Here is a 27,758-nt window from a genome sequence, read left to right on the forward strand (position 1 = left end):
TGCAACCCCTCCTTGATGTCAGTAAGAGGTATTTTCCCAGATATGGATCTTCAGACAAGTCTTTTTGCCAATTGCAATATAAGCACCAAACTGATCCTGATGGGCAAATTCAGTCAAGAGTCACACCACCTTTTTACCAGATGCTAAATGCACTGAAACACTGTGTTAAAATAGAAAAAGGAGTCTATTTAAATGGAGAAAAGGTATTAGAAACACTATTTGCTTGGCACATTTAATTGTATTTTTAAATTACATTTTTAATTTTATTTCATTTTATTTTAAAACAAAGAATGTGATTTACACTGTGCAATTTCAGTGCTAATTTGTATGTGCACATTTGCTCTGTTAGCTAATTTGCATAAAATCCCTTAGTGGTACTTTACCAGGTATTCTTATTCAAACCCCCCCCCCCCCAATCTTTTAAGTATTTTTTTATGCAAGTGCAGCATGTGTTTTGTTGGTGTATTAGCATACAGTTTCCTGTAATTGTACTCATTATTTTATATTATATCCATATCCATATCCATTTCCTAAATTACCATGGAGGATATGTGTAGCAGCAATCACAGTTATCTGCTAGAGTTACTGCTAGAAAGTCTATCAGGATACATTTTCATGAAAACATCTAGGAAAGAATAAATTCACCAGTTGTCTTATTATGGAGCATCCAGGGTCATTCTTTAGCTCACTTACATTGCCTTGAACCGTATTTAGCCTGCCATGTAATACAATCTTTTTCTCCTCAACTAAAGTATAATGGGAAATCTAATCATGGCCTCATGTCAAACAATAGGAGTCTGAAAAAAATTAGATTTTACAAGCCCCCACATATTGCACACGTCTGCAACCCCATGGAGCCTTGCACAGATGGAAACACCTGCTAATCTAAATGCAAAGCCTGCTCAGAGGTGCTGTCGTACGGCCAAGTGGGGAGTGATGTAATTGTCGTTACTCAGGCTATAACAATGCTAAAACTTCCTCTGCTGTGACCCTATGGCCTTTGGCCATGTAGAGCAGTGTTTGTCAACTGGTATTTGACATCAAGTAACAAAATGTCCTTAAATTTAAAAATATATTATATTATATTATATTATATTATATTATATTATATTATATTATATTATATTATATTATATTATATTATATTATATTATATTATATTATATTATATTATATTATATTATATTGTACAGTACATTGACTAATGATGGATGAATTTGTGGATACACAAAGTATTTTAATTTTTATTTATGGCTGTAAAGTAACTTATTAATTTAATGTGATTTAATTTTACTGAAAGTACCAAGGTAAAAATTAAGGCAATTAATCATTGACTGACAGGCCAAAAATAATTAGCACTGTTTTCACTGCTGTGACCCTTTTTAGAAATATGACTGGTGTAATTGTGTGTGTGTGCATGTACTGCTTCATTACAGGAAACAGGATGGAGGAGAGCCCTGCTTTTCTAACACACTAGATCCTTCACTGGTCCAGCCCTCACTGCCTCACACCAGTCCTGCGTTCCTCAAGGTAGAGTATCACAAAACTCCTGCCTGCTTGCATGCTGAGCGTCCTCCCATCCTACCAGTGTTTGACTTCAGCTTGCAGAGTCTGTCTCACCTCTTCTGACCCATCTGCTACATTACTGGGAGCCTGTGTAGAACTAATAATGACTTGCATGAGGCCATTGTTTGGAGGCATGATTATGGACTTTTCTGTTTGTTATTAATACACATGATTGACATGCCATGCAGATAAATTAGAGGGATGTAATTAAATACCAGATGCTATTAATGAACTAATGTCAGGCCGGTTTTTCAGACACACCCCTTATTTCATGAGACAAACTAATGGCTGTCAAAATAGCATCGATCAAGAAAGGTCATTTATCCACTGGCAGACTTAACAGCTCCAGGGATTCAGCAAACGGCTCTCATGACCATTAATGGAACTGTTCAAACAAAATGAAAAAATTGTTATCATTTATTCACCCTTATGTTGTTCCTGAATGTCACTGAAAACAAAAGGAGACATTTTAAAGAATCTACTCTTTTTCACGCAGTAACAATGATTGGGGGCTTTCAAGCTTAATAACTGGACTGTCATAAGTGGAATTGTTAAGCGACCGGATCGTTGAGTCTGTGAATTTTAACTGCATGGTTGAACTTTAGCTGATGGGAGACTAAAATCTATTTTTAGTTTTTTTTCTTTTTGTACTGAGCTACTGCATGAATCAAATTTATAGCAATTGAATATTTGCTGATCCACAGATTATCAAACACTCGCAACGGGATCCTAAGAGAGATAATACAGAGAGATAAGCCCCTTTTGAGTTAAATGTTATTAGATTCATTAGTTACGTTGAGCCATATTTTGTTTGCTGATCTTGATGATTGTGTCTGACAAGGTTCAATTTGAGGGTCTGATTCTCAAAGTGCAGGGCTAAAGAATCAGATCCTTTGTGTATTGTGTGCAGTGTGTAAGTGAGTGATCTCTATGTGTGTAGGAGATTTTAGCGCTTTTAAAACTCAGTGCACTGAACCTGCGATTAAAAGGATAAATTTTGAGTGATGTCAGAGAGCTTTAATGACATCCACAATTCTGCTGCATAGCTTATCTACAACATAATGGAAGGTAATCCCATATATATGAAATGGGAGAAAGAAAATGAATAGAAAAAGAAAAGATATCATGTCATTGGAGGTTGTCATTAATTTTGAGTCTATCCTAGTTTTTGGAAAGGAGCTGTGAAAGCATCCTTCATTGTATTCAATTTGATTTCTTATTTACTAAAAGGGTTAGTTCACCCACAAATTTAAATTCTGTCATCATTTACACATCACCATGTCATCATGTTGCTTTAAACTTTTATTATTTTTCTCTGTGAAACATGAAAGGAAGGTGCTTTGAGGAATGTCTGTCTTTGTATTTTTTGTCCATACAGTGAAAGTCAATGGTAACCAAAACTGTTTGGTTAAATAATAATTAAAAAGTAAAATAATAATAATAATAATAAGTTACAAATAATGACATATGAAACCCATAAAAAATTAAAATCACAAATGAAACCCATAACCAACAGAATAAGCACAAAAATTACCCAAAAATATATTATTATTATTTGGATAATGGTCAGATAATTGCAGACTTGGTTCTGAGACATTGTTCTGAGAATTGCAGACTTTTGTATCTTCAGCAAATCCGAACAAATCTCTGAAGAGAGAATCTTTTCTCAGGAGATTTAGGCAAAAATCTTTTTTTCTCAATTTGTTGTCCATTTCATTTCATTGCTGTTGATGAGGATATTAGAAATTATGAAGAGAACGCATTTGTAATTATTATGAGTGTACTGTTTGAGTAAATGAATTACTCCGGGATATTGGTTTGTTTGAACTCAGAGGGAGTGTTATGGGGTGAGGATTGTTGCTTTATTCCAAATAAATAGATTATGATCCACAAATAAATGTAACAAGATTCACAAAAATATATCAAATTCACAAATAAATGTACAGAGTTTCACAAAAAAATATAAAACTCACAAATAAATAAAATGAGATTTGCAAATAAAAATATATATATTTACAAATGTGTTTAATGTCACAAACACAACTCTACCTGGTATTTATTTGTGAACCGCTGTCTGTGCATTTGTAAATCACTGCACGCATTTGTGGATCGGTTCCTGTGCATTTGTGGATTTGAAACACTTCTAGCGTCGACGTGCAGATAAATCCACAAATAAGTGGACTCCACCCACCGTTTACTCAAGCCAATCAAATAACGGCCACATTGAGCTGACCAATCGTAGCACGTTATCGCTTCAACCAATCACGTTTTGGCTTACAGCCGGGGGGGGGGGGCGTCTTGCCTGATCGGCCATGTTGTGCGTACTTGTTTGTAACGTTACTTGTGGACTTGTGAAATGTCATCAGTCGCTGCCCAAGTACTGTTTCCCTTTTCAAAGTTCACATCTAGCCAAGTCCAGTTCAAATCCCCCGATGTGTTCTTGCTCCGCTCCTTTTACCGAGGATGCATGGAGAGGTGACTTGTGCGGACTTGATACGGGCCATAACCCAGAATTCAGCTCGAACCAGGTTAGCATCAATGGCGGAGGAGAAAACTCACAACTGTAAGTTATACATTTCGAAATACTATTGTTGTTTTATCACGAAATGTAACGTAGTTCTAAGAGTTTTGATGCCAGAATGTTGTTTAAACTTCAAAGCTACCGTCGAATTTTGAAAATTTGCTCAGACTATTTCGTTACGAGTTGAAAAGTAGCCTAACCCTCGGCAAGTCCTCCTAAAAAGTAGCTAGGCCCTGTAACATTTTGTAAAATATGGGGCTGCCTGTGTTGATTCTGTAGTGGATAAACATTTGATATATTTTGCTTTGGGTATATCTAATGGGCAATTGTTTTGCCTGAGGGAAAAGTTTCCTAACTAACGTTTGCCTAACGATACTTATATCAAATGCAAACCTTATTTTAGAGTGCTCTTGTCATTTTAACCAAATAGTTTGCTTGTCTTTATTTAAAATTTTTTTACAAATTCTTTTATAATTGTATTATTTTTCATCAACTTAAATTAAGCATTATTTTTTATCAAGGGACTGCTGAGGAAACTCGGGCCTTGATAGAGTGGCGGGCGGCCAACGAAAGGCTTTTCACCGGGAGGCGCAATTCCTCCAAAAGTTGATGGGAGTGAGTATTCATTTTGAGTGCTTGTATAATTCCCTGCATGTCTGAAGGTTTGGAGCTAGATTTGGACAGTCTTCATCCATAAAAATGAATACGTTATTGAAGTGGAATCATGTAAATCTTTATGGTTTTGTTTTGCCTATAGGCATTTTGTTCCACTTCTGGTTTGGCCATAACTGCCAAACAGGCAAAGAAAAAATTGAATAACCTAAAAGATAAATACAAGGTAATCTGCCTGTTTCTCTACTTTCTGTTACTGAAAGAGGCTTACCAAGATGTGTGTAAAGACTTTCCGGTCATATTTGAAACCTAACATAGATGCATTGGCCCTTACATTTTATTTTGTAAAATATAGTTTACTCCGTTTACATTGTTTACTCTGAGACTGTAAAAAGAATAGTTCACCCCAAAATGAACATTCTGCCATTCACCTACAATTTTAAGTTGTTTCACACCTGTATACACTCTTTATTTATTCTTTTTTTTTTTTTTTTGCTTTACACAAAGGAAGAATATTTGTAACCTAAGAGTTCTGGGGCACCACTGACATGTGTAATTTTTTGGTGCCTCAAACTGTTAGGTTACAAAAATTCTTAAGAATATCTTCCTCTGTGTAGAGCAAAAATAAAAAATGTCTAAAAGTGTGGAACAACGTGAGGTGAGAACATGACAGCATTTTGCTTTATTTCAGGAGCTTAGGGACCCACCCACAGGAAAAGGGGTAGAGGCCGGTAGTGTGACTGCTGCAACCTGGCAGTGGTACACTGCAATGGATGCTGCACTCCAGGGGCAGCACTCGAGTTGTTGCATCAAACCCACTGCCACTACAGGTGGCTCAGTCAGCACACCAGGTTCAGCCCCTTCTGTGGAAGCCAGGAGTAGCCAGCAGTCAAGAAAGAGGCGACGGGACAGCCAGGCTCTTCTTTAGTTTCTAAAAGAACAGGCAGAGAGGGAAGAGGAGAGGGAGAGAGAAGCATTGGCGAGAGAAGAGGAGAGAGAGAGGGCAGCAACAGCCAGAGCAGAGACATATGTCTCTTTTTGAAAAACTTAATAAATTCTAAATTAATGTTGTATTTAATGATAAATGATTTTATATAGATTATTTGAATAAAAAAAATAAAAATGAATGTTTCAATTTCAACCCTGGCAAATCATTGTTATAGCAACAGTGTATTCTTTATATTTACAACAAAAACACAAATAATATAAAATAATGTAATATCCAATGTCTATAGTGGTATACAATTATTTACAATCATGCAGTTAAATCTCAAGAAGAACATACCAACATTAAGAAAACGTATAAATGTATCTATACCCATCTACTTGCACATTTATTCATACCTATCTTTCTAATCAATGTCATAGCTATTTCAACTGCTTATGTTGCTCTTTTAATGAACATGACAACATCTGGAAAGGTTTACTGTCTAGATGTAGTACTGTTCAGTTAGACACCCAGGCAGTTCCACGGGAGAAGAAAGCTGAGCAGCCAGACGTCCTCGGAGATGGTTCCCTGATAGGTCCCTCTCACCCACTGCTGCATTCTCACCATCTTCGCTGTCTTCTTGTCCTTGGCTTTCCTCCTCCTCCTCCAAGAGATCACCTCCCATCACACAGATGTTGTGGAGGATACAACAGGCACCAATCACCTTTGGGGCGAACAGTGGCCTGATCTCTAGGGCCCGCAAGAAAATTGCACGCCAGTGAGTTTTTAACATCCCAAAAGTGCGCTCGATGATGTTCCGTGCTTGTGCATAATGCCTGTTGTATCGGGCTTCAACTTGGCCTGTTAATCAAAAATCGTGTAGAAAATGTGTAGTGTATTGCAAATTCATAACAGTAAAAATTTGGTTTATCGTGTGTGTGTGTGTGTCTGTCTGTCTGACATAAAAAAAGTGTTCTTACTTGCGACAGGCTGGCGGTATGGGGTCATGATTGCAATAGGATGCTGCAAGCAAGGGTATCCCCCATCTCCCAAAAGATAGTATCCAGCTGGTGAATACAAAGCCTGCTGGTACATTGGTGATCTGCGCAGCACAAGGGCATCCTGTACAGAGCCTGGATTGCCAATATACACATCTATAAATATGCCTTTAGCATCACAGGTGCCCTGTAGAATGATGGAAGGGAAGATCTTTCTATTTATGTAGCATCTTTTTTGTGGCATTGCAGGAGGAACAATCCTGATGTGGCACCAGCAGCACAGCGGAATGCCTCATGGCCAGCAAGGCCCCCCACCTCATCCATTTCCTCTGCTTTTGGAAAATGAATAATTTTGTGGAGGATGGTCATCATCTCCTCCACAACATTGTGAACAGTCCTACAAACTGTTGAAAGTGGCATGCTGAAGTCATCTGATGTGACCCTGTAGGATGCTCAACAGGCAAGCCAATAAACCGTAACAAGTACTTCAATTTCACGGCTCCATCCATGGGCTTTTTGACGGGGAAGCATCTGTACCAGCATGTTGATGCTGTTCCTGGAGAGCCTGAAAGCTGGCTTTAAATCCTCTCCAGAAAAAAACTTGACCAGGATTGGTACCTGGTCATTGATCTGTGAATACCTGCGAGTGGGACTTTGTTCCTGTTAAAATATATAGATAATATATTAAGAATGTTTTTACTTTTGTTGTATTATGTATTTGTTATATGTATTGCTTTTAAAAAGTTGTTACTATATGTACTGTCGTTGCATTGTATTTATTATATTTTTGGATTTAATATAAGCTATATACTCAGTTGTTTTAAGGATTTTGTCTAAAATTTACTAAAATCTGCCATAATTAAATCTCCCTCTAACATTTGCTCTTTTCGTGAAGTATTTCTTTATACTCTATTTCGGTTTCATTCATTTATTGATAAGCTCTAGCACAACATTCATCCCAGAGTCTAAAAGTTGTAGCCTATATGATTATTATAGATATTAAATTGTCCTGTTTGTGTTAATGCAGTAATATGATGTGCACCTAGCTATATAAAGATGATAAACTATCAACTTATTTGAGCACCACAAAGACAAATAAAAGGTGTGTGAAGTGTAAGCTAGTTAATTTAAATGTTATCAACTGTCAAACCTATTGTACTTGTCAGTTTATTTGGTATACTGAAAAATCTAATGTTGTCTCATTACATCCCTGCAATAGTTTACATAACTTTTTGTGAGATAGTACTTTGTAGTCTGTTGATAGGGTGCCTATATGATACATTATAATAAATTTTTATTATGACTTTTCATTTGGATATACCTAACTAAGTCCACATAAGTATATGGGCAGTTTATGAAGAAAGAATAATTAGAAAAACGTACAATGCTAGAGAGACATGCTAATATGGCACGTCTCTTCGCCATCCTCCGCTGCATCCTGGCTTTTCTTTGAAGGATTCGTCTCCTCCGTTCGGCAGCCTCCTCTTCAGCATCTTGATAAATAGCAATTGCAATGGCAATCCTAAGCTGTTCCATTTTGATTTACACTTATTTACAATTGATTTACACTTTTCAACCGTATTATTTAAATTGTAGCTGAGTGGGTTTATTGCTAGATTGTTCTTAATGAAAAGAGGCAGTTGTTTCCACATATTTTATTTATTTTGAACGACGTAAATATAATCACAGTATTAATGTTACCTGAACCACATATTAATGTTTAATAGTTTTTAAAATAAAAAAGAGACAGTCGTTTAATATTATATTCAATTTCATTATAAATATAAAGTGAAAATAATCAGAGTAGGTAAATATTAGTTTTTTAATACTAATATATTTAATATATTGAAAATAAAAAAGAAGTTAATTCAAGTAAAACATGCATGCTGAGTGAAGCTATCAAGTACGCTGCCGTTCCATTTGTAGAATGACTGGACTCGCGTCCTCCCGTCCTCGAGAGTTCGTTCTTCTGAGTCCAACTTGGCATGTCCAAACTCGGAAGGACGGAAGTCCAGACTCTGCGAACTTGGTATTGAGAAATGCCCTGACTGTCTGTTGTTGGTCTCAAGTTCGGTGTCTATTCCCGCAGTTCCCCTGGCTGTAAGCCAAAACGTGATTGGTTGAAGTGATAACGTGCTACGATTGGTCAGCTCAATGTGGCCGTTATTTGATTGGCTTGAGTAAACGGTGGGTGGAGTCCACTTATTTGTGGATTTATCTGCACGTCGACGCTAGAAGTGTTTCAAATCCACAAATGCACAGGAACCGATCCACAAATGCGTGCAGTGATTTACAAATGCACAGACAGCGGTTCACAAATAAATACCAGGTAGAGTTGTGTTTGTGACATTAAACACATTTGTAAATATATTTTTTTTATTTGCAAATCTCATTTTATTTATTTGTGAGTTTTAAATTTTTTTGTGAAACTCTTTATATTCATTTGTGAATTTGATATATTTTTGTGAATCTCGTTACATTTATTTGTGGATCATAATCTATTTATTTGGAATAATGCAACAATTCTAACCCCATAGAGTGTCAGCCGCATTAAAAAAGTTAACAGCTTAAGTCATTTGTGGATTAATGCTTTTTGGAGACGCAAACCATTTCAAACGATTCAGTTCGATTTGGTGAACTGGTTCAAGAAGATCAGGTTACATCGAGTGATTCGTTCACGAACCGGAGATCACTAATGTTTAACGTTTTGAACTCGCTCACAACAGACTCGGAAGAGAAGACAATGCTGAATAAAGTTGTAGTTTTTGCTATTTTTGGACCAAAATGTATTTTCGATGCTTCAACAAATTCTAACTGACCCTCTGATGTCACATGGACTACTTTGAAGATGTTTTTCTTACCTTTCTGGACATGGACAGTGTACCGTACACACACTTTCAATGGAGGGACAGAAAGCTCTCAGACTAAATCTAAAATATCTTAAACTGTGTTCCCCGAAGATGAATGGAGGTCTTACGGGGTTGAGTCATTAACGAAATAATTTTTCGATGAACTAACCCTTTAATTCTCAATTCAAGACCTGTTCAACTTTATAGTTGCATTGCCAGAGCGGCTCTATGCTGGATTGTGCTTTCAGCAGTTTGATGTCATTTGCATTAGAGACTGCCAAGTCAGAGAGGATTTTAGTTTTACGTGCTGTCTGAGATGCAAGTCTTTTCTCCTCTGACGTACATGCTGCAGGCCTGAGACGCCCTTCTGTTGTTGTTACAAGGATAATGGGAATGTTTCACAATTCTTTTTCATTGTTTTAAAAGCACAAAAATTATCCAAAGTTATGCACAGTAGCAACAATGGCCTGCAGTGTTACCATGTGTTAGATCAACTGTAAAACAGGGAGCATATGGGGACCTTGCCTCCACATGACACTCCACAAGAGAGAATGGACACTAGCAACTTATAACTGAGATGATGGTAGCATCTGCAAAGATCTAAATTAAAACAAATGCATTGCCACAAACTCATGATGCGTAAGAGCTCCAGTTCTCACGAAGCTCTGGCATGTGTAACATTCCCTAGCTCTCTCATCAATCATTTCCTTTTACTGTCCACTATCTAAGAAAAATATGAAAAAGCCCCAATATATATATACAGGTATACAGACCTCTGACACCAGTTTTGAAGCATTGTTTTAGAGGGGAGTGAGCTGCTCTGGGCCTTGTGGCCATGAGAAGAGATATACAGCCTTCTGCTAGTCTGATTGCAGCATCTTCTAAAGTTAGATTTGATTTAATTTGTGCTGAGCTGAGGATGATGGTGGATAGGACAGAGAGAGAGAGAGAGTGACTAGAGGATCACATGAAGGGGATCATTAATTAAGGATTGGCCTGATTTCACAGTGGAGATAATGCCTCTGACATCCATTCTGTAAGTCCATCAGTATGTCTTTTTACCGCTGAGCTCCACTGAAAAACAGGTGATTTTTCACCACATGTTTGTCCAACAAAGTTTTGGTGAAGTTCATTTTGATTTTCTCATCTAGATACAGTGGCCACAAATAGTACACTTTAGCCAATTTTAAAAATGCCTGGATGTCATTACTTGCAGACTAGCTTCACTTTTCTGAGCCATTTTTTTATTTATTATATTTTTTTTTTTGCTAAATAGTCCCAAGATGATTGTTAGTAGATGTATAAAGTAATTGCCCCTCAAGTTAACAGTGTTGGATAACCAGAAAGTTTCCAAAGACTTTCTTTTGAAATGTAATCTGAAACCTGTTTCACTTGAAGTTTGTTTGCGCTGTCATTTATAAAAAAAATATATAAATAAATATCTGACATATTTGTCCGATTGTTTTATCTTTATATTAAATAAATAAGTACTTGTTATTTTTGTTATTATTTGGCTGAGGCTGAAACATCAAAAAACAATACAAGTTTTTTCATAATCATTTCTTTTAAAATTTAGTCACAATTTCTTTTTAGACAAGTTAAATAGATTTGCTCATTTCTGCTGATCCCTGGAGACTTTTCCATTTCCAAATCCACTTGCTAGCTTAAAGCTCTGTTAGAATAGACTGCCAGTTCTGTCTGGCAGGTTGGCATGAATCATAGATAATAATAATAAAAAAAATAAAAAAGTTCCTCCAAACATCTTGGAAAAAAGTCTTCTGTTCACTTTTCTCTAAGCCCTCTAAGCACAGTCACTATAACATTCCAACCCAAATGTGCTGATTCATCTGTGTGCATAGCTCTAAAATGCCACAGACTGCCACTGATGTATTTCTAGTATATTTAAGCTATTTATATCAATTCATTTAATATTCAGAAAAAGATCATTATTATTACTATTATTCCGCCTATTATGAAATATGATATGATTATTCTGCATCTTCAGTGAACCAAAGCTGTTTATTTATTGATTGATTGCTATTTGATTGCAGATTTGGCATTGATTACTGTATGTGTCAATGACTATTATTAGGCTATTTGAATAGGTAGATTGGATTGGATAGTTTAGGTATATTAGGTTGTGTGAGCTTAGTCTTTTTTTTAGATTGCTTTTCCAAAGGAACATGATCATAAAGCAGGATAACTGATCAAGCAAGGTTGTTTCATTTTAAATAGATCAGATATTTTAATGTACAATAATAACAGTGATTCCTATAATTGTTGTGAATTGCTTCTCAGAAGGAAGTAATGAAAGATCAGTGGGGCTCTGCTTGAATCTCCAAGTAGAGTTGAAGTGTTGAAGGCTGATTAGAGTTGACACGGCCGGTTTAAACTGGACGTATCACTCTAATAATAATGTCAAACTAACAACAGACCTGTTAAGCTGACATAATAAGAAGTCTGTCTTGCACTACAATTCTGTGTATCACTCCTTCACATCCTCCGAGATGCTGGCCAACATACTATTCCAACAAGCATATATTGATCACACGCATAAGTGACAGCATATACTTTATATATATATCCTGGATAAGTTCATGAACGTTTAAAATTGTGTGAAAAACAATACCAGTCCTGGTTCCAGCCCTGTTATATTCTAAATATGAACAGTTTAACATGAATTGTTAATAATTGTTGATAACAGTGCTCTGCTCTTACCCAGTATACCAATTTATGATTCAACATATGAGTTGATATGTTGATACCCACCACATTTGAGTTTCACCCGCATGTAGTAGGTTGGTGGTTGTTAATATCAAACCCTGATATTAGATGTGTCACTGGGTTTTCGGAACAGTGTCGACGAGTAAGGAAGATTCTGCTCAGGCTTGTCTGACTGAAATAGAGCAGATCCAGGCTCAGATCAGCTCAATTTTATACTGAACTTCTGCCAGTGAAAGAAAGGAAAAGTGCAAGATGGAGAGAAAGTTAATTCTGTAGGAATGCAACATCTCCTCCACAATTCACTCTGTTCCATGAGAAAGGAAAGACTCCAGAGCACCTGGAGATAAAGGATCTTAATGCTTAAATACACAATTAAACTTCAGGTTACAGACATGCAAGCACCTCCCAGAGCACACACAGCAGTCTAGTGCTGCCCTGCTGGAATTTTTTATATTTTATTGACATGGAACCTGCTGCAGCACTCGGGGCTGGATGTTTCTTTCACTTCTGAGGACAGAGGACTTTGTAGATTTGCAAATTTCAGACAATATTTAGTTTTTTGGCTTTTGAAGATTTGGTTTTACTTTTTGAAAAATGTCTAAAAGTCTACTCAACCCACAGCAAGTGACAGTTGCTCACTGGAAAAGACCTGATGCAGTAAGTATGTGTAATCTGCAGTCTGAACAAAAATACTGGATAAATGCTGGAAGGTAAATATCTGATTTTGTAGCAGAAGGTGAGTGAAGTAGTTAATTAGTCAAGTTAATTCTGTGCAGAAAAACATTGCTAGAAACAGCAATTAATAAATAAAAAAATATCTACATACAATAAAAGATTTTCGTGAGTGTGAAGAGAGCAGGGTATATTTCATTTATGCGAGTTCTGGCATCTCCGAATGTATTTCATGCTTACCTAATACATGGTTCTTACAGCAAAATATCAAAGGCTTTCCTTTTCCTTGCACTGCAATTTTAATGCAAGAAAGAAAAGAGAATATGGATTTGCTATCAGTGCAGATTTTTTCCTCCTTTATTTATGTATTTTTTTGCTGTACAGGTTACTGTAATATATTTAATCTTTTCATTATATTTACAGTATTACTGTAATCCAATAGGTGTTCATCTGTTCATGTTTGTTTAGGGATGATACTGTTACTTTGAACCATTAAGTGCATATGGTTCAGAGTTTAGTAGTATTATTAAATTATTTACGATCGTGTGTTTTGGTAAGTCATTTGGCTGAAGAGGCTCTTGTCATTGACCTTGTGTCATGTTTTATTATCTTATGTGATTCGGTTTCGCTGAAGTTTGTTTTTGAGGCAGCAGTATAAGTAGTGTTTGCCGATGGTGGAGTACTCACACAATGTGTTTAAACAATGTGCTACAGTACACAAAGTATTTGTTGAAGACTGTGAGAAATTCATCCAGTCTTCATCCTTCAAACATCGAAGATAATTGTTTCCACTCTCGTTCACGTTGTCTTTGGGTCCGTCCCAAAGGATGGACAGAACTCTGCTGTCTGTGTCTTGGCGGTTGTCCAGAGTAAACTGGAGTCACATCAGCTGTCAGTACATAAGAATAAGGTAATGTGGGTGGGAATAAATCAAAAGAATAGTGAGAAGATTTAAGAAACAAAACAAATTTATTTGAGATGTAGTTAAATATTACTCTTGATCCTCAGATTTAAAAAAAGAATTGCCTCATGTTGTGAACGCTGTTTCAAGGGCATATGAATATGTGGGAAATGATTGCAAGATACTTCAGCAGCCAATTATAACAATTATACCCAATTATAATTTTAGCCCATTGTAACCAACTTGATCGCTACAAAGACAGTCAGCTACAAGCATTTTATCCAAACATGAGTGCCGTTGATTCAGTTATGTATCTCTATACTTTTTCTCCATACTTTAAAATGACATGCTGCCATCGGGCTAGAGAGGAAATGCCAGTTCCACCATATCCTGCATGTAATGCATATTGGGCCAAAAATTGCTACCCGGGCAATATTGAGTGTACTTTAATTTAATTTAAATTTACTTGGCATTATTAACTCATGGCTGAATCCAAAAACACTATCATGCACCTAAAAAAGGTTGTGCTGATGATAAAATCAATTTTATGTTGTAAAATATGGTCCTTTAGTTCATGTTAGTTAATGCATTAACCAAACAGTAACCAACAATGAGCAATACAGTATGTGACAATATTCATTCATCTTTGTTAATGTTAGTTAACAAAAATACAACTGTTCAGTGTTAGTTCATGTTAGTTCAGGTCCATAAAATTATATTAAAAGATACAACTTTTGATTTTAATAATGTGTTGATACTGTAAATGTTGAAATTTACACTGCAAAGGTGGCACAGAAGCACTTCTGACGTTTGACGTGTCTTTACAGACTGTTTAACTGACTGTTTGACTGTCAGAAGAGGCATAAATACATTTATACAGCGATCACATCTGTATACTTTGATACTGAGGGCTGAGGTGGGTCAGTGCTGGTATAATAAAATCTTTACACTGAATTTTGAAGCAGGCACAGAGCAGCCTTAGCTTGGCTATGTAAAGACATCTTAAGATTAATGAATGCTTTAGAAATTAAGAGTTTGGTTCCAAAATGCGATAAACGCCATAACAAAAAAAAATTAGTTACTGTCAAAATCAGTATTGTGTCTGGTCTGTATTTAAAAGTCCATTTTTAATTTAACGCAAAATGCGCTATTTGCCGAGTTATTAGGTCATGTTTTCTCCCTTTTTTTCCAAACCACAAAAAATGCCAGTCTCCCTTTTTTGCAGAATGCGATATATCCTCTTAGCGCACCACTCCACGCACTCTTGACAGTAATAGCGGTGCTTTGAAAACACACGGCATTCTAGTTTTCCTCATCTACTTTGTACTTTGTGATCAACAAACAAGGGCTGCACGATAAATCGAATGTAATTGTCATATGATTGTGATATTGTTCATGTTCTTGTTCATGACGAAATTTTGTCTGTAATTAATTTATAGCATTAAGAAGATGACCCGCTGAATTCATTTTGGAAGCGATGACTGATGAATGTATTTTTAGTCCAGTGCTTGTATATAAGATTAGTATTGACCAAGTTCAGAGGCTGTCATATGTGGATTAACTTACTTTGTTGTATAACTTTCATATTGATTCAATGGATTTATTGCATTCTGAATTTTTTTTTTTATATAATAAATCTTTGAAAATCTAAATCTGGATTTGAATTTTTAATGTTATTATAACCTAAAGATGCTATGTGAAAGCTTGAAACAGAAAACGTGTGGTTTTCATCTTGCCACTTTCTAACACATTTTTACTCAAATCAATCAAAATAGATTTATTGTGTTTTGGAACCAAACTCTTAATTGTAAATGTTAACTGTTGTAAATTCTAATACAATTTTTAATTTTTTCCAGAAGTTAGCTGATCTAAGGCTGCTATGTTCTTTTTCTGAGAAGCATTAAAGAAGCAGTCTGTGTAAAGACATCTAATTGCCAATTCAGAAGCACTTCTGTGCCACCTTTGCAGGATGAATTTGCCGCAATTTTGATATGTGATGATGTGAACTGATTAATAAAATGCAGTGTGCTGTAAGTAACAGAATGAATGCAGTCTGAATACTTTGAATGTCTGATTCCTGATGAAGTCTGAGTGATAGATGGGATATATTCAGTTAGATGTATCCTGCACTGCAGCGTGTCGTCTGTGTTGTTGGCCACACCCCTCTCATGTCATGGGAATGTAATCAGGGGTCAACACTAAACTCATCTCATCTCATCTCATCTCCTCTCATTTCTTCCAGACACCTGATTTATTTGAAATGATTGAGAAAATGCAGGTAATGTGTTTCTTTTACTTTTTTTCTTTTTTCCTTCCTTCTGCCTTTCATCTCTGATGTAGATATTTTCCATTAACCCCTGAGTCAGCTGTCCTAACTGGATACATAGTTGCATTTGCATGGTTTTTGTTGTAGCCGAAAGTCATCACTGTAAATGATGAGGTCATATATTTATTGTAATCCACAAGAATGGCCCAAGGGTCAGTCACTTACCCAACTAGTGCTGCACTGACACTACACTGCTTCATTTTTATATGAATATGAATTTTTTTTTTTTTTGTAACTGTGGCTATTTGGTTACATTATAGTTTATTTTTTTATAAATTTTTTGGTGGGGCAAGTGAAAGTCTGAACTACAGTTATGGTGAAAAATATGCACATATTTATTGTTGTGCCCTGAATATCACAGTCATACAGTTGCCAAATCTACAATGAGTACGTTTGAACTAGGAAGAGAACAAATTCTCTGGTGCTGAAATACAAGAAGATCCTGTTGTTGGGTACACAGAGACATATTGATCTTAGTCATTTGATATTGCTGCTGTTATCTCTAACTTAGGATGGACAGATGTCTATGCAGGAACTATAATAAGTGCACTAAATGCACCAAAATGCTTCGGAGAACAGCAAGACAATGAAACTGGATCTGATTTATTGTTGGGTTGAAGCTGGATGACATTATAGAGTAAATGAGAAGCTTAGCTAGATGTACAGGATGTTTTAGATAACAAACGTGTTGGTATGTATATCACAGTTGGTCTGCCATAAAGATTATTTGGTGGAATCCGTCATCAGATAGATCAGACATTCGATCCCCACTGCATCTCAAATCTACAACATTAGAATCTGATGAGACTAGCTCCTACAGTATTTTCATATTCACTCCTGTGGGGTCCATCTGAACTTTATAGGGCTTCACTCTTTTGAGTCACTAAGATGGTTTCTTTTTTGATGATCAGCACTTTAAGTTAAATAAGTGGACAAATGGTTTGATACTTGCAGCTTTAAGATTTTATATTTTGTAGGATTACTGTAAAAAAAAACCTGTAAATATTTGAACGTCTTCTCCCTGCATGCTCACAATCACGCTTTGATCTTGTGTTCCACTGTCTGCCTTATTCTTAAAACCTGATTAAAGAGAATAAAAAACAGTTCATTGTCTAAGACAGATCTGTAGGCTTTTTCTGTCTTTCAGTTTGTCTGCCTAAAATAATGTGCTCTTTTCTAATATTGTTTAAAAACATGTGAACTTTCTTTTTATAAAATGTTGTGGTCTTTTATAATCATTTTATGAATGTCATATTATGCCATTTAACTTTTTTCCCCAGGCTATTGTGTGTTTTCCTTGCGCTGACCTTTATTTATGAATTACATAGTATTTTGTTGTCATACTCAAAGAATCATACTTTTATTGTGAAATAATTTCTTAAAATTAATAGCTTTTTTTTAGAAAAACCCTCTTTAAAAACAAATGAATAATTACATTACATTAGTATATTTTTATATTTGCTAAGATTGAGATGTTTTGCTCACTGTGGGCAATATAATCCTAGTTTTTATAGAAATTAAGAATGCTTGCATTAAAAAAAGATGAATTGTTGAAAATTTACGATAGCCTCTGAATTATCTGTGCTTTGTGAATAAGACTCTATATATAAGCCTAATGTTAATACCCATTAATTTAATTGCTCTTAATAATAATATTTCTAACATTTATCCATCATGTGTCATTCTCAAGATATATAATTGTAAAAAAAAATCCAGAATTCCCATCGTTTATAAATTGAGATTTTCTTGCATATGCGCTTCATTAAGTTTTATTTTTAAAGGCATGAAAATATAATCAGATTCCTCTTCTTCTGTAGCTCTTACCTAAGTGTTATTTTTGCTTTAACATGTGGGCTGACAGGGCTGCTAGGGCTGACAGATTCTATCTTTTTTCTTCCAGAGCAACAGAATGGACGAGCAACGATGCACTCTTCCTCCTCCTCTCAAAGTATGTTCACCTCACCGACTCTCTTTTGTCCCTTTATACACGCACACTCACAAAAATACAAAACACTTTTTGTCTGAGGGCAACAGACTGCTGTTTTTATCTGCAGGCAGACAGCTTCAAATAGAAGAGCTAGTTATCAGTCAAGCTGGTGCGTCTACTTTTCAAAGACATCCCTAGCCCACTTTCCCTTGCTCTAATGGAACTGCAATCAAATAAGATAAGCTGGTGCTGAGTAATATTCTCTGGCCTAAAGCCATACTGCCTGTATAGAATCAAATTGAGTACATATAGTGGATTAGTTCTCTTAAATAAACCAGCAGATGAGCAAGCAGTGTGTTTGTGCTACTTGGGTCATTGGAGTTAAAAAGGTTGTGTTGCAACCAAATAAGTCTTCTGCATTTTTTATGTTTTGAATGTCATCTCCTTACAGACCGAGGAAGACTACATCCCTTACCCCAGCGTCCATGAGGTACACCAGTTCAGAACAATTTTTTGCTCTCGATATCTGTTTCGATTCACAACTGATCGTCACCATAATTGTTTTTATTCACTGTCTCTGTCAGGTTCTTGGCAGAAAGAGTCCATTTCCCTTGATTCTGCTGCCCCAGTTTGGGGGTTATTGGATTGAAGGGACCAATCATGAGCTAAGCAATGGGACTGATCTGGACCAGCTTCTGTCTCCCAATTCACGCTTCAAACTGGAGTGCAACACTACCGCTAAGATCTACAGGAAGCATTTTCTGGGAAAAGTAAGGATTCAAAGTACAGTAATAACTCACCCAAACATGATTGTGTCATAATTTTCTTACCATGTCGTTCCAAACCTGTATGACATTCTTTCTTCTGTCAAACACAAAATGTAAATTTCTTGACAAAAAAGGCAAAAACATAAATAAAATTAAAAGTAAAATTGTCATAGAAGTGGTCCATACTACTCATGCACTATATTACTCAATGCACTATATGTTTTGTGCACTACATTTATGCATTATTAAGGGCTTTCCACGCTTGAAATAGTTAACCGTGGTTAAAAGGAATCCAGGATTATCTTGTTTTACATTTCCCAGGGTTTAGAACAATGATAACCCAGGGTTAAGCACCAGGGTGTAAAAAGCCCTAATGTCTTTTAAAGTCAATAGTTTTGTGAGAAGAACAGCCCAAAATTGAATCCATTATTACATGCACATGTGCTTAAGCACTCCTTGACACATTCTTGTGAGTTTGAAAAGTACAGATCTCAAATTATGAACAGGCTATTCTTTTGAGTCAGAACTTTTCAGTAAATCCATTAATCCAGTTCACAAAACTGGTTTGAATGATTCATTCACAAATCAGAATATTTAGTTTCTCAAATTCAACTTAATGACTCAGCGATTTGCCCACAACAGTCCACTGACTTAAGGATTATCAGTGAACAATATGTCTTTAGAATGCTAAATATAGATATGAGCCCCCACAAATGAAGATGATAATGCATAGAAAAAGCTGAACATTCAAAATAAAATCACATTCAGCCCATCCATTTGAACAAGTTTCAATAATGTAACTGTTAACAAATGTAACCTAATTACATAGGCCAATGTGACACTGTAGCAACCAGTCATAATGAAGATTTATTAGGCTTTAGCTTCAATGGGCTTAATGTATTCACATCTAATATCCATTATAAATTAGACTAATGTGCATAAAGAAGTGGTCGGTTAGCCCTTAGATTTGTGGGGGAGTGTTGGTACTTAAAACCTGAAAGTGTGAAGATGAATGTGCACTCACATCTTCGCCTTCTGCTCCTTCATTAGGAACACTTTAATTACTATACAGTGGACAGTGCCCTGGGCCACCTGGTATTCTCCATGAAATATGATGTTATCGGGGACCAAGAGCATCTCCGCCTCATGCTCAGGTGTGACCTCTCTTTTAATACTTCTTTTTGTTCCCCATTTGATCGCTTCTGCCTCTGTCATGTCTTATTTACTTTTCTTGATATCACTTACTTGTCTCCTGGTCTTGTGTCCTTCCAAACGTCTCTATCATGTAGATGAGGGCGGCTTATAAAGGGCTTAGTGTCTGGCACAGTTTCACTACTTTGTTTTGAGCTTTGGCTTTTATTGTGGACTTTAAACGGAGCACACTGATATCTGTTCCTTGACAACAACTGTGAATGTTTCCTGGGACCCACAATAAAACCTCTTTTCTCACAGATTAAACAGGCCAAATGTACACACCACCCTCATTTCCGCATTAGGCACCAGATGGACAATATAGGGCAATGTGAGTGGGTGGAGGGAATACAGCAGGATGTTCCTGTTATCAAATCAAATGTGACACGTTTAATGATGCCACAATGACACTGAACTGAAGGCTGTTAATAAGAGTAACTGTTTTAGAACTGGGCAATGATGTGCTTAAATTCCACTACAAACATTTTTTGTTGTTGCTGTTTTTGAGCTGCCAGGGATGGGGATTTGTGTAATTTTCAATACATTATTGAAGCAAAGCAAAACTGAGAATGATAATAAACAGTATTTGCATGTATTTAGTTTTTAATTTAAATGTAAATGTTGCTATTTTTTTATATAAAATAAACTTTGTCATTGATGTTAGAAAAGTAAGCCTCGCAAAGTTTGATTGGCGGTCTCTAAAAAGGCTGATCTCATAAACCAATCTGAAGCTGACAACGCGCCTGCTGTGAGAGGTTTGGCATGACATGCAGTGGCACTCAATCTCCGTCCTGTGTGGGTAAATTCATTATAATGCAGAAGGTGATATACAATTCGTATTTCATTATTAAATAAATTACAAAGAAATTTGAAAACTAATTTCACAAACAGTGTTAGTGGATCACAGCAAATGGCTTCAAATCACCACATCGTGTCTGCTCTATAAGCGAGCTGCACAGTTAAAACAGTGACACAGTCACTTGTACAATCAAGGCAGTGTTGCATCATCACTAAAGTTTATAATTTGCATTTGTTTTTAAGTCTTGCCAGTGTTTAAACCATTCATCATTTGCATGCTCACCTAGAGACTGTGCACTCATGCACACTCAAAGTGCACATACATATGTTAGTCAACCAAAATGAGCTTTTTACCACGTGGGTAAAATATGTATTTTTACATTTTATTGCCAAAAGAACAGCAGCATTGACGCGTACAAATAAAAGTGCAAAATGAAAATAGTACAAGGCAAATAACAAATTTGTCTGTCTCTCTCTTTTGCACGCCCTGGGTCTCTTTCGGTCAGTTTCTTTGTCTCTCTCATGGACACGGGTATCTCTCATGAAACAAAGCAAATGAAGCAACATTGTATATTATAGTGTATCCAATACTGTATAGTATATGCCGTTGCACACCAATTGCAAAATTCAAACCAAATGATGAATTTATCCTGAAAGAGACACATTGCCTAAACCTGCTCTGGAAGTTTGAATCACTGATCAGCCACCCGACACTGAGCAGAGCAGCGATTCACACCTTTCTATTTCAGCCACCACGATGAAGCTACGAACTGCCCCAAACCTCAACCCTCCTAAAAAATATATTTTGCTCAGTATAAATTGGAAATGCTCTATCCAAAAGAAAAAAAAATGATTGAAGCATAACGTTTAAACCAGTGTGCATAGAACTGCAGAGTTTACACAAAACTCTTTTTATCAATTTGTATTTTTTTAATATTTCTTGTATTAAAAATTCAAATTCAAATAAAAAATTTAATCTAGAAAAATCCAGAATTTCCCTTTTATAGTAGTGTTGTACAGTGGGTTGTACAGTGTTTGACATGCAAGAGAAACACGCTCTTCATTCATCTCACATCATGCAATATCATCATGCAGATCATTTTTGTGTATTTAATATTTTCCAAAGAAGCCATGATGCCAACGCTGATCTTATATCCTTATATGCTTATTACTTTTCAGCCTTACATAAAAATTATTAATATAATAATAAATAAAAAAAACGTTTCGCTGTAATAATAACTACAATCTTTTAAAAGTCGTTTCTTAATTATGAACCAAAGAGCACTCATATATTATTATCATCTTACTGTTGTTATTAGCCCTTCATAGATTCAGTATTGTGATGTATTCTGTAGTTTATTGTGAATATAACCCACAGTTTTGCACACCGCAAAGCTAAACTACACCTTATTGTGTTTTGAAAAAACTAATGTTGTGAATCTGAGGTTGTTTTCAAGTCATTTAGTGAAAAGCATCAAATCTGAGTTCAGCTGATCTGCAAAATTATTTTCACAAAAGGTTAACATGTAAATGGATATGTTATACATATCTCATTTAATGACAAAGTTCTTAAGTTGTATTGTGTTGTCTAATTCATGTTTTATTTTTTACATTTTGAACAGATTCCCCCAATCTGCATGAAACACATAAATGACATAGCTTTCAAATTATTTTTTGTATTCCTATTTTACATTAAATCACACAGGGAATATGACTCCATATGAAAACCTGCTATAATTAATACATTTAACTTCCCATGGAGATTTGAAAACGTGTAAGCCAATTCACAGATATGCGGGAAAAAAAATATATAAACTCACAAGAATGTTTTAACCATTTGATTTCGTTTAAACATGAGGGCCTTTTTTATTGATTTATTCCAGTAATTTAAAGTGAATAGGATAATAAAATAAAATAAAAAGTAATAAACTTGTAAAAGGTTTGTATTATGCATATTATTGTTATTATTTAAAACATGGTTTAATTATTATTTGAAAATTTTATTTAGGAACAAATAAAAAAAATTGATCAACAATTTCTTAATTCGAAGACATTATAATTTTTGCATGCATGAGCAGGGCTCTGTACTATACGGCAATAGATGTTGCAGAAAAGGACAGATAACGAATAAGAACTATGCGTGACCTGCTGAAATGCATCAGCAAATTTTTGTAACGACTGGGTGAAGGAGTGGCAGGAAGCAAGTGCGAGATTAATGTTATTTAATGAAGACAATGATACAGACAGTACTTGAGACACAAACAATGCTGGGAGGAATACACAGTCCAAGATGGTGGTGATGAGTGACGAATCCGGAAGGCAGAGGTGAGTAGGCAGCAGGAGAGGGTGACACAGGGACTGCGGGGAAGCGAGCCGAAGGTAAGTGGTGTTGCTTGGTGGTGGGTTGCGTAGAGTGGACGGGGTTCCGGGGAGAGACGGACATCCAACGCAGAAACACACAAGAAAGCAAAGCATAGGTCATAAACATGAAATAACGATTCTTGTGATCGGTCCAAACAATGAAAGGTACCCCTGACCCTTCCAACCAGTGACGCCACTCCTCTAAAGCTAATTTGACGGCCAACAATTCTCTGTTACCAATGTCATAATTGCGTTCAGCAGGAGATAAACGATGTGAGAAAAACGCGCAGGGATGCATCTTATCGTCCGAGGCAGCACGTTGGGAAAGAACTGCTCCTACCCCCACCTCTGATGCGTCGACCTCCACCACGAACTGCCGTGTGGGATCAGGAGCTACAAGGATGGGAGCCGAAACGAAGCGGCTCTTGAGGTTGGTAAATGCAGTTTCAGCTGCATCCGACCACTTGAACGGAGGACTGGGGAGGTCAAGGCCGTCAGAGGTGAGACTAGTTGGCTGAAATTACAAATGAAACGTCGATAAAAATTGGCGAACCCCAGAAACCGCTGTAGGGCCTTACGGGAATCTGGAGATGGCCCATCTATCACAGCCTTAACCTTGTCAGGATCCATACGTATTCCCTCGGACGAGACGATATACCCTAGGAAGGGGACAGACTGTGCATGGAATACGCATTTCTCCGCCTTGACAAAAAACCCATTCTCGAGTAACCTCTGGAGCACTCATCTGACGTGTTGAACATGTTCCTGGAGAGATGAAGAAAAAATCAGTATGTCATCCAGGTAAACATATATAAACTGATCTACCATGTCTCATGATCAACATGTCATTAACGAGTGCTTGGAAAACCCCTGGCGAGTTGGAGAGCCCGAACGGCATCACCAAATATTCAAAGTGCCCTCTAGGGGTGTTAAAGGCGGTTTTCCATTCATCCCCCTTCCTGATGCGGACCAAATGATAAGCGTTACGTAAATCCAATTTTGTGAATACTGATGCTCCCTGTAACCTCACGAAAGCTGAAGACATCAACGGTAAAGGATAGGTGTTCTTTATCGTGATGTTGTTCAGCTCTCTGTAGTCAATACAAGTTCGCAGAGAACCATCCTTCTTACCCACAAAAAAGAATCCCGCCCCCGCTGGAGAAGAGGAAGGGCGGATGAACCTCGATGCCAAGGAATCAGAAATGTATTTCTCCATGGCCTCCCTCTCCGGAATAGAAAGAGAGTAAAGCTTGCCTTTAGGCGGAGACTTACCTGGCACTAAATCTATAGCACAGTTGTAGGGACGATGCGAAGAGAAGCAGCACGGGACTTACTGAACACCTCCAAGGACTCTGCAGGCACGTTTGATAACACCATGGTCTCTTTCTGAAAGACAGAAACAGGCACAACAGGACAAGCAGAAACCAGACAAGACTCATGATAACTTTCACTCCACAAGGTGACTGTGTTGGAACCCCAATCCATTCGTGGATTATGTTTAATTAACCAGGGGTGACCTAAAACAATGGGAGCTACAGGGGAGTCCATGAGGTAAAAGGATATGGTTTCACTGTGGTTGCCTGTGGGGAACCCACATGCATGGGTTCGTGATCGTCGACGGGACCGACCATGTTCTCTCGACTCGAGCGGCCCCTTTCCAGAGAGACGTAATGGCGTGTAGAACTGACTTGTCTACCCAGGCGGTTAATCCGAGCATCCACCTGGAGTGCCAGGTCGATTAGGCCTTTGAACGTTGGGGGCAGCTCGAGGAGGTAGATCGCAGTGGGAGAGGTGAGTTGATGAATCCGCTGGGTGAGCTCGGACACCTGTGTCACCAGCGCTTGGATCGTGCGTCCAGTGTTCACGATGCTCTCCTGCTGCTGATCCATGCGGTTGACGCTGTGGTGAATGAATTCAGACAGTGAAGTGGTGCTCGCTGCTACCATGTTTGGTGAGAGCGTTCTGTAACGACTGGGTGAAGGAGTGGCAGGAAGCAAGTGTGAGATTAACGATATTTAATGAAGACAATGATACAGACAGTACTTGAGACACAAACAACGCTGGGAGGAATGCATAGTCCAAGATGGTGGTGATGAGTGACGAATCTGGAAGGCGGAGGTGAGTAGGCAGCAGGAGAGGGTGACACAGGAACTGCGGGGAAGTGAGCTGAAGGTAAGTGGTGTTGCTTGGTGGTGGGTTGCGTAGAGTGGACGGGGTTCCGGGGAGAGACGGACATCCAACGCAGAAACACACAATAAAGCAAAGCATAGGTCATAAACATGAAACAACGCTCTCACGAACACAGGACGCTAGACAAGCCAATATATAGGGATGAGTAATGAGTGACAGCTGTTGCTGATGACAATTAACGGAGATGCCCACAAACTAATCAGTGCTGACGCGTAACACACAGACTTCACCCACAAAGTGCAAAACCCAGAGATCACGGTTTACCAACTGTGACCATTTTTAAAAGCAAGTTTCATACCTTTCATTTGTGACATTGATGTGACTGGTGGCAAAATATGTGCTACCACCAGGCCTCTATCACTCATAATCATCCTATTAAAAATAATCCACCTTTTCTATCATTATATTTTTTATGGCATAATGCACACCTCTAATAGTGGCTGATATTGTTCAGTAAAAAGTAAGCACACTTCAAGCACTGCCGTCACTGTAATATTTCACAAAATGAATGGTCAAAATTTGTGCCACCTCGTGGTGAGTTTCATGAGCAAGTTTGACATGTGAATGGGTTTTATTTAACCCCGTGGCCTTGCACGGGTGGTACACGCCTACTGTAATCATCCTTTAATATATAGGCAGGTGTATTAGGCTATAGGCTATTCCGTGCTCAAGCTCACACATAAAGCAATTAAGTGATTATGAATGTGTCTGTGGGGGGAGAAGACATTTTAATTATTTTTTTAATAAACTAGTGTGAGGGTGCAAAGATGAAGTTGCTGAATGCCGACACTGACTCGCCATCTCCACATGGACGTGCCTTTAATAGAAATGCACCTTTTCATACGGACTTCAAAATTAAAGAATTTTACAAAATCAAGTGGGCATGTATTTCCTTATATTTATTTTATTTATACAAAAAAAAGAACATGTGCTTGTGCGACCAACTGAGAAAGTTAGTCGCAAAAGAGCGACCAGTGATAAGAATGAGTCCTGAGCCCTGAATTACCCAGCTCCCCGTCAATAATCTAGCACCCCCTCAGCACCTGTTAAAAATTCTCTGGCGCCGCCCCTGCCTTGATTATATACTTTTTGCAGCAGTATTTAGCTTCAATCTTATGTCTACTAATGTCTTTCCTTTTTTACAGAACTAAAATGAAAACATATCACGACGTGATTCCAATATCTTGTTTGACCGAATTCCCCAACATTGTCCAGATGGCCAAGGTGAGAGTGAATCATGTGAGGAGGGGGTGAATGGGGTCAGCACCATTGTTTTCAGGCCCTTCAATTCATCACACTTCTATCCGAGTGACATGACTGATTGTCTCACTCTCCCATGAGCCTGTTCTGTCCTGCCTGGACAGACAACCATAGTGTTGCATCAGTTTTGCAAGATCAAATGAGAATGAGGAATGAATCAATAAGTGCTTTCTCTTTTCATTATTATCAGCTCGTCTGTGAAGAGGTGAACGTGGACCGATTTTTCCCTGTGCTTTACCCAAAGGTACGCAACCCTACACAACACAATTTCAATCAGTCTTTTTATATAACCCACCTGCGCCAAAGTGATACGCTAAACTCAATAACACATAATTCTGAATCATTTGTCCTGGCTAATTAAAGAGTGGCACTGGGAAATATGCTAGTTTCTGTGAAAGTATTGTTCTGTGTCTCAAGGGTTTGCAGTGCTGACAAAGCCAGGGCCGTAGACATCATTTCAGAAGTGAGGGGGACAGAAATGTCAAATATAATACCGTTATGTATTTATTTATTTGTCTTTTTGCTTATTTTTGTCTTATTTCCTACTTTTAATTGGCTAAGAAATCAAATACTCTACTGGACAATATAATATTTTTCTTATATTATTATACGTATAAAAAAAAATTATTTGTTTATATACTAAAAACATTTCATTTGTCCATTTTTATCACTGAATAAGGTAGAATTTTTTTATGCTATAATAAATGCTATATGAATTAGCACTGCATTATTTATTTTCATTTTCTTTATTTATTACCTGGAGATAACTTGAAAACAGGTGTAATATATACAATATATAAACCATATATTATCACAATCGTGTGTAATGTCTTCACATCTCATCAGTCAAAACATTTCTGCTTTTTATTCAGCTTATACAGCGGTAGCTGGATGTCTTTGTCCATATTAGGGATTTCCTGCCACGTCATAAGTTATTACTTCTATGAGTCTGTCTTGGACTGTGATAGAGCACCCTAAGGCTTTGAGTATGAATGAAACATACACGGCATGAGAGTCTTTAGCGCTCCATAATGTTCATATCGCCTCATTCTGGATTTGAATAAAATATCAGAACATGCACAGACTATCCTATCTCTTTGAATTTAAATCTAGATTTATTCACACAGCCTTTGAAAACTTGACTTGCCCGAACAAAGTGTGGGGGAT

At 37.1% G+C, this 27,758-nt stretch overlaps 1 protein-coding gene across 22 annotated transcripts in view; it reads left to right on the top strand.

The window, feature by feature from the left end:
- The window catches only part of LOC132129025 (rap1 GTPase-activating protein 1-like), a 101,057-nt gene that overhangs the window by 43,237 nt on the left and 30,062 nt on the right, over positions 1-27,758 (top strand). For 16 of the 22 annotated variants that reach the window (XM_059540434.1, XM_059540435.1, XM_059540421.1 and 13 more), the window contains 8 exons: positions 1,437-1,530; positions 16,014-16,049; positions 17,998-18,045; positions 18,476-18,514; positions 18,609-18,794; positions 19,842-19,945; positions 26,477-26,555; positions 26,782-26,835. In XM_059540434.1, the coding sequence (XP_059396417.1) occupies positions 16,032-16,049; positions 17,998-18,045; positions 18,476-18,514; positions 18,609-18,794; positions 19,842-19,945; positions 26,477-26,555; positions 26,782-26,835 (528 nt within the window). In that variant the 5' untranslated portion in view covers positions 1,437-1,530; positions 16,014-16,031. Of the gene's footprint in view, positions 1-1,436; positions 1,531-12,620; positions 12,856-16,013; positions 16,050-17,997; positions 18,046-18,475; positions 18,515-18,608; positions 18,795-19,841; positions 19,946-26,476; positions 26,556-26,781; positions 26,836-27,758 lie in introns of those variants that run through there. The other 6 variants (XM_059540438.1, XM_059540424.1, XM_059540425.1 and 3 more) reach the window with 3 other exon arrangements.

The sequence above is a fragment of the Carassius carassius genome, chromosome 46 (genome assembly GCF_963082965.1).
Source record: "Carassius carassius chromosome 46, fCarCar2.1, whole genome shotgun sequence".
In the NCBI taxonomy this organism is placed as follows: Eukaryota; Metazoa; Chordata; class Actinopteri; order Cypriniformes; family Cyprinidae; genus Carassius; species Carassius carassius.